This window comes from Harpia harpyja, chromosome 14 (assembly GCF_026419915.1).
Source record: "Harpia harpyja isolate bHarHar1 chromosome 14, bHarHar1 primary haplotype, whole genome shotgun sequence".
Lineage (NCBI taxonomy): Eukaryota > Metazoa > Chordata > Aves > Accipitriformes > Accipitridae > Harpia > Harpia harpyja.
In genome coordinates, this window is record NC_068953.1 from 37,511,366 (window position 1) to 37,530,634 (window position 19,269).

Consider the following 19,269-nt stretch of genomic DNA (forward strand, 5'->3'; position numbering starts at 1 on the left):
CATTCAAATTGCAATAAAGCACGCTCTAGAGTGAAAAATAGGCAACAGGCATAGAAGGGGCATTTCTAAGCCACAACCTGTACAAGTAAGGAAAGAGCTGCTCTTTCCACCTTCCACTCCAAATATGTTCAGAAGAGAAACAATATCAGACAGCCAAAAGGAACATATTTTCCCCAGGAGACTGGGCAAGTCCACAGTGATTTAAAATAATTTTGAACCAAGTCTTGAAGAGACCTTCATGTTTCTTTGAAGGGAGAGAATAATTACTTGGTATGCTCTCCCCACTGTCGCAGGCTAAACAGAGGTAAAATTCAGTTCAACAGCAAATCAGTAGTGCAAATCAACTTGCAGTAGTGCCTACGAGCAAATCAACTTGAACCCTGCACTGTCTCACTTCCCAGTTTGCCTGAATTCCTCTTCAAGGACAAACCCTGGCTGGCTTCATGCAGAGCTGCCTGTTCAGCCACCCCAGCTCCTTCGCATGAGTTTTATTTGTCAATTTGGTTTGAGTCTGTCCCAAGTACTCACTCAATGCTAAAATAAAAAGCAAAGGTATACAGAAGGGAAGCCACCTCTCCCCTCTTCCTCCCTGTCCATGCCACAGCTGATCTAATCTCTCCCTACGCATGGCATTTCCACAGCAGGCATTCTCACCTCCCAACAGGAATGTCACCACCTGATCCACAAGCCTGCAGACCATTAGACACTCCTATCAAAGCAGGAGCCAGGATAGAGGGTAATTAATCATGCTCTATTTGACAGGAGGCCCACTTCTTATCTGCACCCCTTGAAACGCCATCAGTTTCTGCTTCCCTCCTCAATAAGTGAGGCTGACGGCAGCCCCTTATCAGATTTCGGCTGTTGAACGGGAAGCAGCCTAACTGGCATCCAGTGCCCCACTTTTATTAGCCAAGGCTCCAGCCACATTAACCTTCCCGCACAGGGTGCTTTTCCATCCCTGAAACAGAGATCCCATGGAGATTTGCTCTCTTGGACCCAGCTCAACTACAGTCCAACTGTTTGGCTGCTACTGACACAGCTGGGTCCAATATATTTGCTATTACAAATTTCTTCACCAGATGTTGAACCACCATGCAACTGGTGGTGGGTTTCCATACATATGACCTCTGAACCAAATGGACAAACTCTTCTTCTCTAGGCAAAGAGAGGTACAAATACAGAAGGCAATGCAGAGAAATGAGGGCAGCTGGCAAAAATAAAGGTAGGCCAGGCAGGCTTTACGAGGTCAAAAATTGGACCATCTTCATGCCAAACGGTTCCACCTTCTTCCATCCACCTGGATATCAACAGGGTCATCTCTTCAGTGTTGAGCCACCTCCACTGCTTGAGTGCACCAGGTCATTAATAATTTGAAAAACATGCTGTTGAAATTGAGGGGGGGGCAGGCCAAGAACACCCATAGCAAAGAGGAACTACCAATATAAGAGCGAGCTCGAGAAGATCAGGATTTGAGACACAAACATCCAGTCTTTGAGATGCTGGAGAAACATGTGACAACTTAAAATCTCAATCTTTAGGCGAAGTGAGGAAAAAACCCCTTTGACTCCATCACTCAATTCTGTACACCCAGGAAGGAGCACCTGGGATTCAGAGATCCTCAGCCAGCAATCACTAGAGCAGACTGGTATCAGATGAATAAGCTAAAGAAAGGTTCATGCAAAGCAACAACAGCCAATCATTTCAAATTAATTTCTTTTGTACCCTGTCCAGTGTCAACTCAGTTCATAAAACATTTAAGCTGCTCAAAACGTTCTTCACGCTAGCTAAATTTAAAACAAATCTCCTGTAAGCCAGAACCAAGTCAACTCCTAATGCTATTTTTCCCCATTAATTACAACTGCAGCTTCCAATACAATTTTTCTTTTGAGCTAAAGCAATACTCACTCTAAAACACCATTTTTCAGCTGCTTAAAAACCAAGGGATATTAATTATTTGAACTGTACTGGGTCATCTCCCAGAAAAGATTTTTTTAGATCTTTCCAAAGGGAAACTTCCAGGCTTTTTCCAAATTAGAGGCCGGGGGGGTGGGGGGCAGAAATCTCACGTGTCTATGTCTGCAATGAATGTTTTGATGTGTGAAAAACAGAAGGGGGAGAAAGTTTGGTTCTTATGGGAAGGACCTGCTGATAACTACTTCTAAGTTATTGCAATTTGCAAATTTTGCAAACGGACCCAGGTAAACTCTCCCAAAATATCAACTTATGTATCTGGTGGAGACTTTTAGTCACCTGGCACCTAAGGCTGATGAGCGAGACATTCCCTGCAAGAGTCTTCTGGATGCTACAGAACGCCCTACCTCAAGTACAGGACTATGCATCCCCGGAAGAGCTGGATTTAAGTTGTTCGGAGATCCCAAGCACCTTGCTTCGCACCTGTTTTTATCCTAGCATCACTTAAAAGTGTTTAAGTACATGGAATAGTGCACTCTCTGTTCCCTGTTCTGAAAGGCTCAAATCACTTAATACAAAGGAATGTAAATCAGAATGCCAGTTCCCCTACAACTTAAGGAAAAGTAAATCTTTCCAACAATATAAAAGTAAAAACCTAAAATATTTCACTGATCCCCACTGCTTACCATTTGCACAAGACACTAGTCACCATTTTTCCTGAGTCTAAGTCAAAACAGTTGACCAAAGAAGAGGTTCTTTAGAGGAGGTACAGGAGGCAGAGATGTAGCTGTGTACAAATCCAAGGGTCTAATGGGGAAGAGGACTTCACCTGGTTCACCTGGACCGTCCAGAAGAGACCTCTGCAGTGCCTCGAGTGAGAATTTTCCACTGCAGAACATCATCTGCTATTTAGGGAAGCATTTGCTGTGGCTCAGCATCAAGCAGGTAGCGTGAGCAAAGGATGCTGAGAATTTATGTCTGTTGATGTCTCATTTAGAGAACTACATTACTTAACTCAGATTTGAAAATATCTCCAGAGAATCTAAAGAAGAAACCTGCAAAATTGAATCAGTAGAAGAATGAAGCGTATTCCCTGAACAAACATTTCATAAACACCACTTGGCCTATAGATAAAAGAATCCATCAGTAAATGCTTTTGTCAATACCCTGGATTTGTTGTATTTCCACATCTAAAATGTGCAGACAGAGCATACAACAGCAGGAAAACATTAAAACCACACGGTCAGACTTACAAAGCCCCTTCTATGTATATACACATAAAAAACCAGAATGGTCAAGCCATCTGGGAAAACCAAGGTCACACAGAAACCTTGAACAAAATTAGTAGAGCTGTACAATTGGAGACATTTTATGAGGTCTTCACAAAGGCAGTACTTAAAATGAACAAAACAGCTTCCCTTGAAAGGGAGCCTTTCCTAATACACCATAGCACGCAGTTAGATCTCTTCCCCATCAAACCTTTTCTCAAGAGGAATGTCTTGCACAAACACTGCTGATCCTTCCAGGGGATGAAACAGTCCCACTACTCCAACTCTCTCCTGACCAGCACTAGTGGAATACAATCAGCTCAATTATTGGTGGCTGCCTTAGCAGCTGTAAGAGTCATGCCACTAACAGTCCTTCACTATCTGGGGACAAACAGCAGTCTAGCTATGCTACCTAGTGCATGCTACAGGGCTAACAGCTACATTTTTCCACTACTCATCATACCTATGCCTTCTACCACACACAAAGAAGATGCAGACAAAATTTAGCTTCAGGGTATGTTCACAGGGTGAGAAAGACCCGCAAAGAAGTGGAAGATGTCATCATCTCTAACACTGCATCTGATCTGAGTAAATGAACTTGCCCATCTGGCTACATACATTTCTGTAATAAAACTCTTTTCAGTAATACAAAAGATGGGAGAACACAAGATTACCCTGAGTTATTGTAATGGATGCAGCTCTAGCCTGGGCACTTAGAAAACTGCTCCTGCCTGCAGTGTCCTCAGTGGCAGGCAGAACAAATCCAGCCTCCATGCCTGCAGTTGCAACCCACTCCATAGTGCACTAGCAGATAAGCCTCAACCTGTGCCCTTAAAAATGCTCTGAACCACAAACTTGCCCATAGAGCAGCTCCTCATGCAGCAGGAGGTTAAAAATACAGCTTCTGAGAAACCAGACCTCAAGACATCAGGGCTCAACTTGTCACAAGACACCAAATCAGCAATGGAGATGGAGGGAAGCCACTGCTGAAGCTGCTTATCCTTGCTCAGTCCGAGGAAAGACGACCTTTGGTTTGAGACTGCAGAAGAGCTGAGAAAAGGGAAGGTGGAAGTGGTAATGCAGCAAGCTAGCGTCATCCCTGCCAAGCTGCATCAGGTCAGTCCTGTTGTATGCCTGGTTTGAAGCTAGTCCTGCACACTAATTGCTCTCATCGGCTGGTCTCCCCTCCTCTCCCCATCTGCCCCTTCAATCACAGCCATGGTGGGATCCATTCACCTAAACACATACAAGGAATAAAACATCCAACAAAGGAAGAGTTACAGCTTTCCTCTCATCTCCCTCTTCCATCATTATTGCCACTGAAAGGCCATTTTATCACTTGCAGCTGTGGTCATTCAGCGACAACCTGCTGTGCTCAGAGGCAGATGAGACCTGCACATTTGATCTGCGTTAAGCCTGTTTCATGGCTTCACATTTCTAGGTACATTCCTAACAGCAGCACCAACAACCAAATCTTTTCATCCCTCCAACTACTCAGTAGCTCCTGTGAAATCTGTCATTTATCTTTCACATCAGGCTTTTTTTGGTTCAGCATCAGTTAGCAATCTGTGCCCCAAATCCATCAGCCCCAAACAAGGGCCAGCACTTCTCCAGCTCCTCCTGGACAACATCAAAATCCCCACCTTTACACCAGCAATGTTTATTAGCAGAGCTGCTTTCCATTCCCTTAAGACATGAGGTGCAAATTAACCAGCTCTTCACACATACTAGCTAAGAAACACAACACTTCGCTTTCAGGTGCAATGAGCCCTCAGTTGTATCCATCTTTGGGGGGACTCTTTCAGAACAAGGCAGCTGTTCAGCCGTGTTTGGTTTAGGATGCTCATTTGGCACATAAAGCAAGGGGAAAAGAAATGAAAGCCTGAACAGTATCCTATGATAACTTTGCTGTAGAAGCTCCCAGATTTTTGAAGATCCCAGAATAGGACACAGTAGGCAAGTCCATCTGCTCACTAGAAAACCAAAGCCCTGCTGTAGGTAGCAGTGAGGAGAGCAGGCATGGGAAAAGTGGACAGTACAGATTCTGAAAAACCATGCCAAGTCAAAAGATTTTCTCTGCATAAAACACAGCGGCTTAGATTAACAACAGAAGCGAAGCTGCCTCCTATAGCTCAACCTATGCTGTTCAGTTCTATCAACCTGAAGAAACTTAGCTCCGCAGAGTCCTTCTGCCTACTTCTTTTGGGGGTGCCAAAGTATAAAGCAAGCCCACAACTGCCTTGTACCCTGCAATCTAGCCAAATTCCCCAGAGCAGGGCCAAACATTTCTAGGGCCTCTGGCAGAGGGCTGTCAGTTCATGGCATCTCTCCCCCACAGGTGCTGGGCTCTTATATTTCATTTTCAGCCTTCTAGCAAGTAAGAAAACAAGGGAGTCTCCAGAAAACAAATACAGTTGGAAATGCCCAGATGATTAAAAGCTAAACTCCTACAGCAACCAGCTGGTGACCAGCTCAGTCCCTGCACCAGGAACATGTCAATTATAAATAATTAAAAGGTAACAGGAAGGAGACACTGAAGTATTAAGCAGTTTTCTCTCTAGGTATCTGGAGGTTTCTATTGCTGCCAATCACACCCTTCAGATTGTCTTGTCTGCCAGCCATCCCAGCCCTTACATTAGCATGTGAGCTCAGGTTAACATTTGCAAGTAAACTAATTAAGCCCAGTTATGCCTCTGCAAGCAAAGGCCAAAAATACCAGCAAAACCCAGCTCTAATTTTTAACTGACTTGGAAGCATAACCTCAAACTGCTGGAGAGTGAAAATTCACACAGGTCAGCTGTCAGCTCTAGCCATGCCAGGAAAAACGGACACGGATATGAAGAGCAATTGCAGTAGCTGCCTGGTGGACAGCCTTTCCTCTGCTTGTGATGTAGTCATCCACAGAGGGGGATGCATCTGAAGATGCAGGGTTCAAAAGACAACTGGAAATAAGGTTCTAGCTCCAACCCAGCAAACAGATAATTTTCAAATAGATGAGACTGAGATGTTGCATCTTTATGCTTTATTAGACTCTGAGGGCACAATATTGCTGGTGACACTAAGGCAGTCTCCCTTCCAAATAAGCACAACCTGGCTTGTTTGGTCCAGCACACTGAGAGCGCATTATGCCATGAGAGAGCAAAGGGTCCTTTTTATGTCTGCTCTTCACACCTACCTTCAGTGAACTTTCTGGAAACAATGAAAAGGTCTATAGCACAATTTAACACTTTGTCAGATGCATCTTTGTTGGAAGAGTCAGTCTGGCCTGGCATGCTTGGAGGGGTAAAGGAAGAGAGCACCACAAAGGATTTACCACAAATGTTCAGAGATGTATGTTTTATACAATACCACATATATGCACATTTATATTATGAATAGTTTGCAATGAGGGAACTGAACTTTGATAACTAGGGGACAGAAAGAGACTTTTGTGACATCCCAGCTGAGCTACTTCACACATGCATCATCACTCCTGTAGCAAGGAGAGATGCAAGTTGCTGACACCACAGGGAGGAATGTGAGAAACTGCACGCTTCTGCACTCAGTTACACAAAATTACTAAACAGAAAGATGACACATTGTGAATATACAGGAAAATGTGGCATGGTGTCTATTTTCCCAGTCCACAAATTACATGCCACTGCTCTACGCAGACTGTGAAGGCATCCACACTCAGCTTCCACATGCTATTGAAATCAAACATGAGAAGATGTGTGATCATGCCACCTGAAGGGGAGACCAGAGAAATCCCAGGAGTACTCAGCCTTGCTTCAAAAATCCTCACAGAACCAGGCTTCTTGGGCTCTTCAGTGCATGGACAACATCAATATTAGGTAGGAGGGTAAAGAAATATGGTCTGTGAAACTAAGTTACAGGGCAGAGTTCTTTCCTACTGCGCTCCTATCTCCCAAGGCAAATATCCCAAGTCTTACCACCTGCTCTTCCATCTGATCTGCAAGCTCAAGGGCTGGATTTGTTCTTTCAAACTCAGGAGGGAAAAATTCAAACAGCAGCAGCACCCCTCTGCCCCATTTTACCCTATTGAGTTCAAACAAATGCTCACTCACCCCTCTTCTGCATAAAGATGAAAAGGTCATCCAAGAACTCTTTCCGTTCAGGGTCACTATCCAGTTCATAGAGCTGGGGATAAAAATAAAAATGAAGGCACAGTCTACAATGAGACAGAAAATAAAGTAATAGTATTAGCTTCTTCCAACGGGTGATCTGCTGTTTGTACTGGAGGGGTGAAAGGCAGCCGCAGGCAAAGAGGCAAACCAAGGAAGAATTCCTGAGCAATTTGGTGGACAAGGCTGCAGTGATAGTTTGAGGACCCTCGTTATGGCTTGCCTTGCTCAGCCCCTCAGTAACTCATCCAGGCACAGTAGAGACTGGCACCCTGAGGGGAACAGGATTCAACTCAGTTAACAGCACTACTACAGAGCAGGGTTTGAAACCACCTGGAAGCAAAGGGGAGAGAAACTATTAAGACAAGCTGGAAAGAAAGACAAGACAACCAAAAGGAAGGTGACAGTGGTTCAGGACAGATTAGTGGTCCGTACCTTTAAGGCACCAGGGAGGTAAACTTCTCTGCAGCTTCCCCTAGTCCCACGATTCCCTCCTTCAGGGGTTGTCACATAAGTGACAAACTCCAAGTCCCTTGAAGGAGGACATGAAAGGATAGAGGCATCCTGTAACTACTAATGCCTGGCAGGAAAGGCTCCTCTATAATAAGCCAAAAAGCCTTAAAAAATATCAGAAACCAGCCTGGAACCAATTTTCTGCAGAAATAATTTTACCAAAAGGCTTAAAAACCCAAGCACTTAAAATAAAGTTCCATAGGCAGCTTATTCCAAAGGAGAGACACTGTATGCTACCATTATCCACTGATTTTTCAGAAGGGACAGGCACGAATGTCATCTTACAACTACCTCTTGAACAGAAAAATCTAATTTTCACCTATCGAGAAGCCTGTGAGGCCACAAAGCGACAGGCTGAAAGGGCCGAAGTCAGTCTCTCATTGAGATACAGGAGGATATAGAACAAGACAGAAGACAATGCTTTACATGAAGAATTCAATTCCTTCTCTCATTTGCATCGAGGAAGAACCCTGGATTACTCTAGGGAATTTTTTGCTGGTTGTAGCTAGTCTTGTGGAGCAGCTCAATGGAAAAGCAAATATTCATTGGGCAATATGTATTTCAGCCTCTCCATAGGTGCTGCTAGCTACTTGGTATTCATCTAGCCTAAAAGAAGAGAGGCTTTTTGGGCTCATTTCCTGTGAAGCTCTGCACTTTCTCACCACTGAGCTCTGGGAAGAAAGCATACCAGTGTATTTGCAGAGCAATTAGCTGCACCCTTTCAGAAAGAGCCAGCTTAGTTTAAAATGAATTCCTCTGGCTGATGTGACACACAGCTGTCACATTCAAATCCACGACCACAGTGCTAATCAGGTTCAAGAAACAAAATACTCTTCTCCCAGGTGAAGAAAGCATTGACTAAGATTTTAAATGTCAAAAGTTTGGTTATTAAGTCTTAGTTCAAACTATATTCCAGCGACCAAAGGCAACAAAACAGCCCAAAATAGCTGGTGTGTAGGCAGAGGGCTGTAGGACAAAGCAGTTTTCTTACAAGTTCACTGTAGAGGAATAGTGAGGGCTCCGTAGTCACCCTCTGTCACAGGTCAGGGGAAGAATTCCCCAAAGTTACCCCTTCCCCAAAATCCCCATGATCAGACTGACCTTGGCAAAGTCTCGTGAAATTTCTCTTCCTCGGCATCCATCACCTTCATCGGTCCAGGTCACGTTGCCGTTCTAGGGAGAGAGAAATGAAAGGGTGAAAGGATGGCCAGCGAAAGGCTTTGTGGACAATTCCAGAAAGCTTGCAATGTGCATTTTTGGGCACAAACACATGCAAAAGCAGCTGCTGGCTTAGACCCAAAAGACTAGAAAGATGGGGACATTTGTGCATTTGTTACAGCACACTTTCCTGGAATCTCTGACACTCAGCCCAAAATGGGAAGTGGGATTTCACCTTCCAGGAGACTACTGAAGGTCAGGAAGTTTTTCAGCGCTAAGATTTTTCTTGCAGAATGTATCTCACAAAAGCTACCCGATGCCAGGGAAAACCATTCCAGTGGAAAGTCCTCAACACGTTCACCAGCTGCCTTCCTTCATCTGCTAAACAGAAGTATACTAACCCCCCCCACCTCGCAGCAGGTGCTTTGGTGTAATGAGGTCCAACACCTAAACAGAGATGTGCTGCTTTTGCTCTCCATGTCCATCTTTTTACCAAGCGTACATCCCAGAGCCCCTAGTGAAAGACTCAGGTGTTATCCAGGCATCCTTCCTTTCTGTTCGCCAGGTGACACCGAACACACTTGGAAATGCCCTTCTGTCCTCCCTCACTTGCCTACAAAACCAAAACCAGAGTATGCCAAAGAAAGAGGGAAATAATCCCACTGGAAGGCTTCTTGCCAAGCCAGGACCCTTACTCCTGGATCTGGATTTTCGCCACAGAAATGGAAAGCTCAGCTTTGCTGGATTAAGGTTCATTCTTCTTACGCATTAGAAGGATTACTCTAGTTAGGCCTATTCTACTTGGTAAACCATCATTCTGAAATGATCACTGGGGCTGGAAACCAGCAGAGGCAGCCTCTGGCTGTACAGCAGGACCAAGACCAGAAGATTGATTCTGAAAAACTGTTCAAGTGTCTTTAAACCATAAACTTCATAAACCTCCAGTTTAGCAAGTGCTCCAGAGGCACTCAAGGAAAGACAACAGCCAAATCCACCTGGCAAGGTAGCTTGGACTACCCTGTCCTGATAAACACACAGCATCCTAATGCAGATAGAAAAGCACTGAGGATAGCAAGAGGTTTCAGCACAAAAAAAAAAAAAGCAAAAAAAAAAAGCATGTGAATTAGAGAGGTGGTCCAATCTCTGAAATCTTGGAGTCATCTGGTTGTGACACATACATTGAATTAGAAAGATGAATAGCTCTTGTCAAGGCCAGGCAAAGCTACATTTGCCCCTTTAAAAAACACTGCAGTGAGCTGCCCTAATGCCTGCTGATTTAGTTTGAGCCAGTAATTCCTGCTGGAAAGTCAATTATCCAGTGAGTCCCATCAACTGAAAGATATTTAATGGGGGATTATTGCCACTTCTGTTATGTCAGCTGTTTATTACAGCAGATCAATTCCCAGCCCTCTCTAGGAAGAGATCTGAAGACCAGTTTTGTTCACAGGAGGATTCATCTGGGTGTCCTTTCCTAGCAGACATTAAAACCATAGGTTTTTTGCTAATTACGGTAACATCCAGCTGCTCCTAAAGCTGCACTGATTGTTAACTCAGATCAACAAACCTGTGTGAACAGTCAGAATAAGAGACAGTCTCTTCAGAAGGCAGCAGCTATTTCCCATCCTCAACTTCACACACTCCAAGGCAAGATGATTTGTAGAGGGCTGAGCTGCTTTCTTCCCAAGTTTGCATTTGGTTATAAATCCAGAGGGCAAAACTGCTCATGGTGTTAAACTGGGTGCTCCAAGAAGCAAAACACTTGCTTTCATAGGCAACTTTGGTCATGCTGAGAGCTTATTCCGCTACATTTGAGGACAGGAAAGAGAAGGGGGCTTAAAGGAGACAATTCTCTACTGCCAGTGGGTTTGAACTTGGTAAAATTTCCAGGAACAGAACTTTCCATGGGATTAAAGATTCTTTAGAAGTTATTTTACTTGTTCTATTTGAAGAAAAAGGGTAATTAGAAAAGAATGACAAGATTAAGGCTTGATACAGAGAATAAGCAGAATATATGCATCCTGCTTCCCACACCTACATCCTGAGATGCTCGAGAGCACAGAAGTAATTATCCCCCACACCTCGCTAGTGAAAAGGAGCTTAAAGCTAGTTGAAGGCATCAGTGTTTTGCCATATGTCCAGAAAATTGGCAGAGATGGATATCACCTGGCATGACACAGAGTGATCTAAGGTGAGAGACAGTGGACAGTATTAGCATTTCCTCCCACAATAGCTGTAAAGGTTTAAAGCCAGTTACCGCTCCCCATGTTAAGCTATCAGAAGAGATAAGGAGAGTGCTTCTCATCCACCTCGGTGCAAGCGGCAGCTGCCGCGATGTAAATCAGCAAGGGTGCACTGAAACAACACATGGGCTGCGGAGACATGAGGACAGAGCACAGGTTTGTTTTGGGTAGCAGAGTTAGCAAAGTCTCAGGCTAGCATGAAATGTCAGCTCAGCAGCTGGGGAATAAAGCCTTATTTATTCAGAGAACAGAGTACAAGCACCGACAGGCACTTTCCCAGGCCTCAGCTTTGATCTTGAGGGACTATTCTGCTCACCAAAACCTTTGGGTTTGTGCCAAGGCTACAACCAAAGATACCAAATATTGGCAGCGGTCAGAACAGAGACTCAAGCACAACTGGAACAGGTAAATCAGTAAAGAGGCCCACGAAGCTACCGAGGCAAGAGGTGCTCCATATGCAGAATAAACTACATTTTGCACAGCAAGAGAGCTCAGCAGGAGCTTTGGTATCAAGCTTCCTTTCCATTTCTCCTAGGAAAACAAAGCTACCCTATGCTGAGAAGCCCTCCTCCGTATGAACAGCAGGAACCTGAGAAATCAATATATCCTCACAAGTCATTAAAAGACCTTTGTATAAGTCAGGCAATAGTAGCAGGAAGGAAAAAACACTGTTCAGAGAGGCAGGTCATTCTCTGGGGAGAGTCCTGCCTCTCCCTCCACCCATTTGTATCAAGGGAATTTGCTGATGTTTGACAAACAGCCCTTGCATTACCATGGGCAAGAATTTATCTGGTTTCTTGCAGAAAAAGGTGGCAGAAGTGGCACTGGCAGTGCTTGAGCCCCCGATGCAAAGCCTGAGTGGGAAGGCAAAGGTGTTGGGAAGGGCTGGCCACCTTCACGAGCTGCTGGCAGAGCCAGGGAGCCTCCCCTGTGCTGCAGACACCTCAGGGGTGTCATCAGAGCCCCCCCAGACCGCCCCCTCCCCAAGAGGCTGTGGGCCTGGCTTCAGAAGCAATTACATCTGGAGCTATTTTAGGATTACTCCCTAACCACCTGGAATATCTTATTAGAGGGAAGCTCAGATGTCCAGAGCAATTTTGGTTTCCAATCCCACATTCAAGAGCCAGAGTTAACCCTGAGTTGCCAAGCAGAGAGAAAAGGAGATGACAAACACTTTCGTGCTTCATCCAGCCCATTCTTTTGAGGACAAAAACCTTACAAATAAGCAGCCTCAACCCCTCCCTGCAGGACACCCACCTCTCAAATATTACCATCTCACATGTCTGTCCCTCCCAGAGACTAGAGAACTAATCAAAATTCTGTGCTTAATAAAAAAACAGTGAAGTATTAAGGCAAACAGAACAGCATCTCATCTTCTCCTCCAGTTTTGCCTGCACAAATTGCAGTTAGTGTGCAAACAGGGACATTGATGAGAAATTGGAAATGCTCCTTTTCCAGGTCACTGCCTTCTCCCCCACCCCAGTTTCATACTGCTGCTTGAGAGGGGCTCAGCTAAAGCCCGATGAGGTTTTACCAGACTACAAAGTTGTACTCAAATGGCAAACTCTGAACTGGAGAAAGCCAACTAAAGCTTTAATATGTAAAAGAAAAAAAGAAAACTTCTGGCACGAAACTCAGATCATTCTGCACCTCCTTACTGCAGACCTGCAGTTTTGACAGAGGTTTTAGGCCAGAAATCTGCTGAAATATCCACTGAGGGACAAGGCTAAATGTTGCAATGAAAAAGAAAGCCCCTCCCCTACCCCATGGGTTAACTGAAAGCACCGAGTCAATGAAAAGGTACAGGGGCAGCAATTTCAGGATTATCAGAGAATCCACAGAAATTCCTTTTGTGGGTAGAGTTAAGCCTTAGGAAGTGAAACAGATGCTATTATAAAGAAAACTGTTGTACTACAAAACGCTGATAAGATCAGGAGTACTGCCCTGAGCTGCAAGTTCTCAAGCATGGAGAACCAAGTTATAATTATTGCATGCACAAGCTGCCTGGTAAAGCTCTGCTGAAATTGGAATAAACCCTTCCCAATCTTACTAATAACAGAGCTCAATTCAATATCTACAAGCTTCAAAGGCAGGTTTTGAAAACATTTTAGTGATTTCAGGAATGGCAGGGAGGATGGGGAAGGAAAGAATAAGAATGGACTGAAGTTAACAGATTAATTACCTTTTTTTATTAAGTTTCTTTTATGGGCTCCCATGACCTAGTGACTGCAGCACCAACACAATTCTTTGCAAAACAGGAATCTGCTTCCTTATCCTTAAGGAAAAGTTGGGCTCTTTGTGAATGACTCCTATTCACAAATACTCACAGGAATTAACTAAAATGTAAGTGACAAGAAGATTTGTTCAGTGCTGTATGGCTGTGGGAAGAGAAGTTCTCACTGCCACATGAGAGAGTCTCAGATTTACCCTGAAGTGAGAAAAACAGAAGCGTTAAGAATACAACACATTTGAGCTCTTTCCACCTACTGTCTCCAGTGTTAGCTAGAATTTCTATAAATTGGCACCAAAGGAGACAAGCTGCAACTATTTCTAAAGATAAATTTAGCACCTGAACAAGTCCTAAAATGAGATGTATCTTCCCCGGGATATAAATGAGCTCCTCGCTCTGCTCCTTTGCTCTGCCTCCAGATATAGCACAGTCGCTGCAATATAACATAGCCTTGATGAAGCCTGTGGAATCGCCTCTTGAGATGAAGATCTGGGGGAATTCTCTGATGTCTAATACAAGTTGTTTGTAGGCTGCTGCCTACAGTCATTATCACAAGCAGCTTCTTGGTTCTCCTCTCCCATACATTATTTGGTATATTAAACAAAAAGGTGATTTTGTTGCTCCAACCACTGATGCTGCACTTTAAGTTACAGATCAGTATGACCACCAAGTTAGGTGCTACAGCAGAAGCAGACTGTCACAGGCATGAAGACTTCACCAAAACAAACCTAAACCATAAATTTCAAAGAGAAGCAGCAATTGGCAGTTTAAGAATTAAAATCTGTTCTTTGGGAAAACAGCTTTCGGTAAAAAAGAAACCAAATATCTAACATCATAGCTATTAATGAAGTATTCTCCTCCCACTACATCATAAAAAGAAAAATACCCAGTGACCCACATAAGGAATGAAAAATCCAACCTTTGGATTGGGCCCTGGATATCTGAAATAACTAGGAGGCAAAAAACGCACCATGTGAAATGCAACTTTTTTATTCCTGGGACCTTCACCCCCTCTGGATTAATGAGTATCTCCTGAGCAATACCTCAATACACACACCACTTGAGGCACATACTTAAGGTTATGGAATCTCAGCCACTCATTCCTAGACCCTAGAGCAAAAGCGAAGTAATTATTTTAAGCTGACTTACTTTAATAAACACCATGACCTTTTTAAAAGTTTAGGTCAGGATTTTCAGGAGTGACTCGTGATTTCTGAGAATCTAACATGAGACATCCCCAAAAACCAGACCACAAACCACTCTCTGAAAGTCAGACAGCTGCTTTATGGAGACTTACCTTGCTGCATTTAAGAAGGCATTAAGTATCAGCTGATGCCTGAAAACCTTGGATTTATTTTTACATTCCACAAAGGAATGCACGTACTAACGTGCGTGCTGTAGTAACAGCCTGACTAAATTGCTCATGCTAGTGCTGCATGCCAGCCTTGAGTGGAGAAGGAGTAAGCAGCACCACCAAGACTGCGGCTGTGGTCCTGCCTTTCCTACACGGCTCTCCCTGGTAACCAGAGACATCACCAAGCAATGCGAGAACCCACGGGATGAGGACCCACACCCAACCATCTGCTAAAAGCAACATTTTCACCCGAGGAATTAAAAACTCATTTTTCTTCAGAGACAGGCAGCCCACAACGCCCTTTTTGAGGGCGGCTGCGGGAGCCTACAGCTGTCGGAGCCGTGATGGATTTGCAGGGGATTCGAGCAAGTCCGAGGAGCGAGCGAGCTGAGCACACACACACACACCACCACCCCCCCGGCTCTTCTTTCGGGACTGCAACTCCCCGACAAGCAACTCCACTCCCTTGTTGTTTTGTGCTGACAGGATTCCCACCGCCCCTGTGTCATAAGCTGAGCCAGCTCTTTTGTCTGCCAGCTTGTTCTACAATTATTTACTTGGCTGTCCGGGACCGAACAGAATGGGGCTTCATCTTGCTGGTAGCTTCCATCTTTCTGCCATCTTCATGCCACATACCTTCCAGGCAATCTTAGCCTTACACTTTCAAGATACATTTTTCTCCCAAGGGCATCACTTTCAGAAGAACAATCCACACTTGAAAGAAGAAATCGAAGTGACTTTTTTCCCCCCTCTTCCGCAAGCAACAGCCATTATGCATACCACAAATACTCCCAGAGCAGAGCTAGCTGGGAGCAGTGTATACTAACTGGTTATTAGCCTCCACATCTGAACAGACGCTAAAAAAAAAAAGACAAGTTCAAGAATCATTTCGAAAACAAACTGGAGAATGCAGGCACTTCTGCATTTGATCCTGGTTTTTCTGCCTAACACAACCATTTTAGACAAAGACAGACAAAAAAGCCCAGTATCTTTAAAGTATGCCTTTGAAATGAAAGATTTCAAGCCAGGCTCACACTGGGGCAGTGTGCTACCATTTAGCATACAGAATTACGTGGACAGTCCACAGTTGCTCACACATTTCTCCCCCTTTGCAATCATGCCAGCTAACAATTCTTCTTGTCTGCCCACCCGGTTTATTCCTACCTCCACGCAGCCCCCTGCTCACCAGCTCTGAACTGGTATAGTGCAGTTAAATTTTTACTCCCTGGTATGCAGACTCCACTGGTGAATGCAAACAAGCTGATCTGCAATATTTACCCTACACAAGGTGAATATACTGCACCAGCATCACTAATATTGGGCACTTCAACATGGCCTTTTGAGCACGCCATAGCACCTTAATAACATCATTCACCAGCATGAACTACAAATATAAGCCATGCCTTGCTGGGGCAGACCATCTAGCCCAGTACTCCATCTTCAATGACAGTACCAGGAGACAGTATTTCGGGACAACATGGGAACCTGCCATACTTTCTGCCATACTTTCCCACCATCCAGAACTGTTGTAGCACAGCACATCCCTGATATTTCTTTATAATCCATTCCTTAACTTGATGTCCATGAATTCCTCTAATTCCTTTCTTTACTGCTGTACTGTCCGCCTCCCCAGCAGTGAAACAGATTAACACAGGAGCAAGAGAGTTTTTCTTTTAGTTTTGCTTCCTGGTGAAGCTTTGTGCACTTTGGCTTCCAGAATAAGTTGGCCTGAAATCAAAGCTGCAACCTACTACCAAAAGACTTGATTACTGCTGAAGTGGGCCAAAGTAACTGGATAAGTATTAGTGCACAGTATGCCAACTGTAAAACAGTTTTAGGTTTTGTTTTGTTTTTTTGGTTTTTTTTGCTATTCCACATCAGCTAAGACCAGATCTGGCACACTTAAGGTCATTTGTCTTCCCAGAACAGGGCAAATGACCTAGGAATCAAGCCTATTAATTAAGATTCACAGGACTCTCATAAGATAAGCAAGTATTGGAAAGAAGCACAATGACATGCTTATTAGCACCAGCCGAGCTAGAAATAAAAACAGCTAAAGACTAATGCTAAGTTTATTGGTGTTTTTTTCAGAAAGTGAACCCCCTAACACCAGAGTCCTGCCTACTATTCTCCACCCAGAGAACTGAAAGAGGAAGTTTTTGCCAGTCACTCCCAATCCAGTAAATTCTGAAGCAAATTCTCTAGTGACTGTCCCCTGAGCGACATACCCACTTCATTTCCCTACAGCAGCTTGAGTAACTCTTTTTTTCAGCCCAATCCCTCTTGAGAGGCAAGCACAGAGAAGACACAGCAGCAACTGGTTGCCTGCTGCATCCCATACACCAGGGCTGCTTTGCTAGCATGCTTTATACCACCAATAGTACAAATGCCATTCACCTGGCAATTTAGAGGAGTTCCTCCCACAAGCCTTGGTGAAGAAACACCAAATTGATACAGTTTTGCAGGAGCAGCTGGGCAGGAGCCTACAGGCCACACTAAATGGAATGGGAAAAGAAATAAAAGCTTGCTGAGCTTTAGCAGTTCCTCCTCGACCTGCTGCCTGTGACAGCATAAAACAAATCATCTTATGCATGCGACCAACAGCTAAGAGGAGAGCCTGCTCTGAGCATCCACAGCAAACCTTCAAACACCTCTGGTTCACCAGCCACCACAAAGCAGCTCCAGCTTTTTTACTTCACAGGGTTTGCAGGAGGGAAAGAAAAACCAGCTCTGTTTTTGCCCATACAAGGTTTCTTACCCCAAAGAACTATCTGAAGCAAAACCTAACCCTTTTCGCACTCAGGCTAACATCTGTAGAAAAGGACAATTAAGTCCAGCTTTTTTTCTTTATTTAAACCAAGCCATCCTTTGGCTCAATTTCAATGCACATAAATGCTGTAAAACCTCTCTGAAAGTCTGCTTGAGTTAGGTCTGTAACAAAAGAGCACACAAGTGCTACATTAACTGAAATACCCACTTACAACAAAGAACAGAAATCTTGATCCTCTGGCATTTATCTACAAGGACTAGTAATTCTTCATTCAGACATAGAATTAACCTCCTACCAAAACCAAGCAGGAGCAAGTTAGCTCCTTCCTTCCCACACGTGAAATACAAAGTGGCTCTGCTTACTCACAGGATCAGTGGCAGGACGCGCACTCTTTGCTGCCTGCCCGGACCACCAACCAGAAATCCAGCCCCAGTTGCAGCATCCCAGAGATCTTACACAAAGGCGTTATAGATGTCTCACGTGAAATAACTTGAGTGAGACATTAGCAGGCAAGTGTCTGCACCAAAAATAAATATAACACCAGCCTGTTCCATTCTGAATGGCACAGCAGCAGTGAGATAGAAGATAACCGAGCCAAAGATCAAACCTCTACCTCCCCACAAAGGTTCTGACAGGTTGGGGTTTCTATATCATTAGCTGGAAATCTGTATCTGTAAAGCACATCAAGCTCTTGTGAAATCTCTTTATAAAAGGATAAACCTGAAAGTGTACACCAGGGAAGCATTGCTCTGCACGCGCCCGGTTCTCACACTCTTTCCAAAGCACTTGCAAACAGCCAGTGCTGGTAACAGGACACTGGGCTAAAGAAATCCTCAGTCTGACTCAATATGGTCATTCTTATTCAGAAGGAAGTAATGTTAACACTGACCTGTTTGAGCTGCTCGTCCAACCGCCAGTTCTGGCGTCCAGACGGGGAACCGGAATACGGTTGCTTAGTAGTGTCTTTACCCTGTTCTTCTTTGCCCTGTTGTCCCCGCTGGTGCCCTGAAGCCGGAAGAGGATTAGAGGTAGAGGCCACTCTTTGGTTGTGATGGGCAACTTTGGGAGCATGAAAATATTTCAGAGCAGAGCAGGTTTCTTTCCCAGTCACATTAGCACCATCCTCAAGATCTCCACCTTCCAAACCCCCTTCTTCCTCCTCCTCCTCCTCCTCCTCTTCCTCATCTTCTTCCTCCTCCTCTTCTGGCTCCGAATTCATGCTGCTCTGATCAAAAGCCCGCGTAGCTCCGGCTGCAGGTGGGCCTCTGGCCAAGGGACCAACAGCAGAGCCGCCCGAAGCCCTGCCAGATGTGGCTGCTAGGACAGCCTGCTGCACAGCCAGCTGCTGAGTGTAGAGCAGCTGGGCTTCTCTCATCTGCCTCTGTTGTCTCTCCCTGGAATCCATCTGCAGAGGCGTTTGCTGCTTCTGCTGCTGCTTCTGCAGCTGCTCGACCACAGCTTCCAGCTTCATCCCGCAGTTTGCATGGCTGGGAAAAGAGGGGGGCGTTTTTGACTTTATCTGGCAGGGTTCAAGCCCCGACCTTGGGAGACTGGCAGAATCTGAAAGATAGACAAATATTTGTCCGTATGAATATAAAATGCTTTCATCTTTTCCCCAGGAAGAGGATAAATAGAGTGCAAAGCCAATACTCTTTCCTGTGCAGGAGACCGTGAAACAATCAGCTTCATGTTTAACAGCCT

General features: G+C 44.6%; 1 protein-coding gene across 6 annotated transcripts in view; it reads right to left on the minus strand.

Moving 5' to 3' along the window:
• Positions 1 to 19,269, minus strand: part of ARID3B (AT-rich interaction domain 3B) — a 37,187-nt gene that overhangs the window by 15,191 nt on the left and 2,727 nt on the right. For all 6 annotated transcript variants that reach the window (XM_052807738.1, XM_052807736.1, XM_052807741.1 and 3 more), the window contains 3 exons: positions 18,458 to 19,128; positions 8,918 to 8,989; positions 7,247 to 7,319 (listed from right to left, as the gene is read on the minus strand). In XM_052807738.1, the coding sequence (XP_052663698.1) occupies positions 7,247 to 7,319; positions 8,918 to 8,989; positions 18,458 to 19,039 (727 nt within the window). In that variant the 5' untranslated portion in view covers positions 19,040 to 19,128. The remainder of the gene's footprint in view (positions 1 to 7,246; positions 7,320 to 8,917; positions 8,990 to 18,457; positions 19,129 to 19,269) is intronic.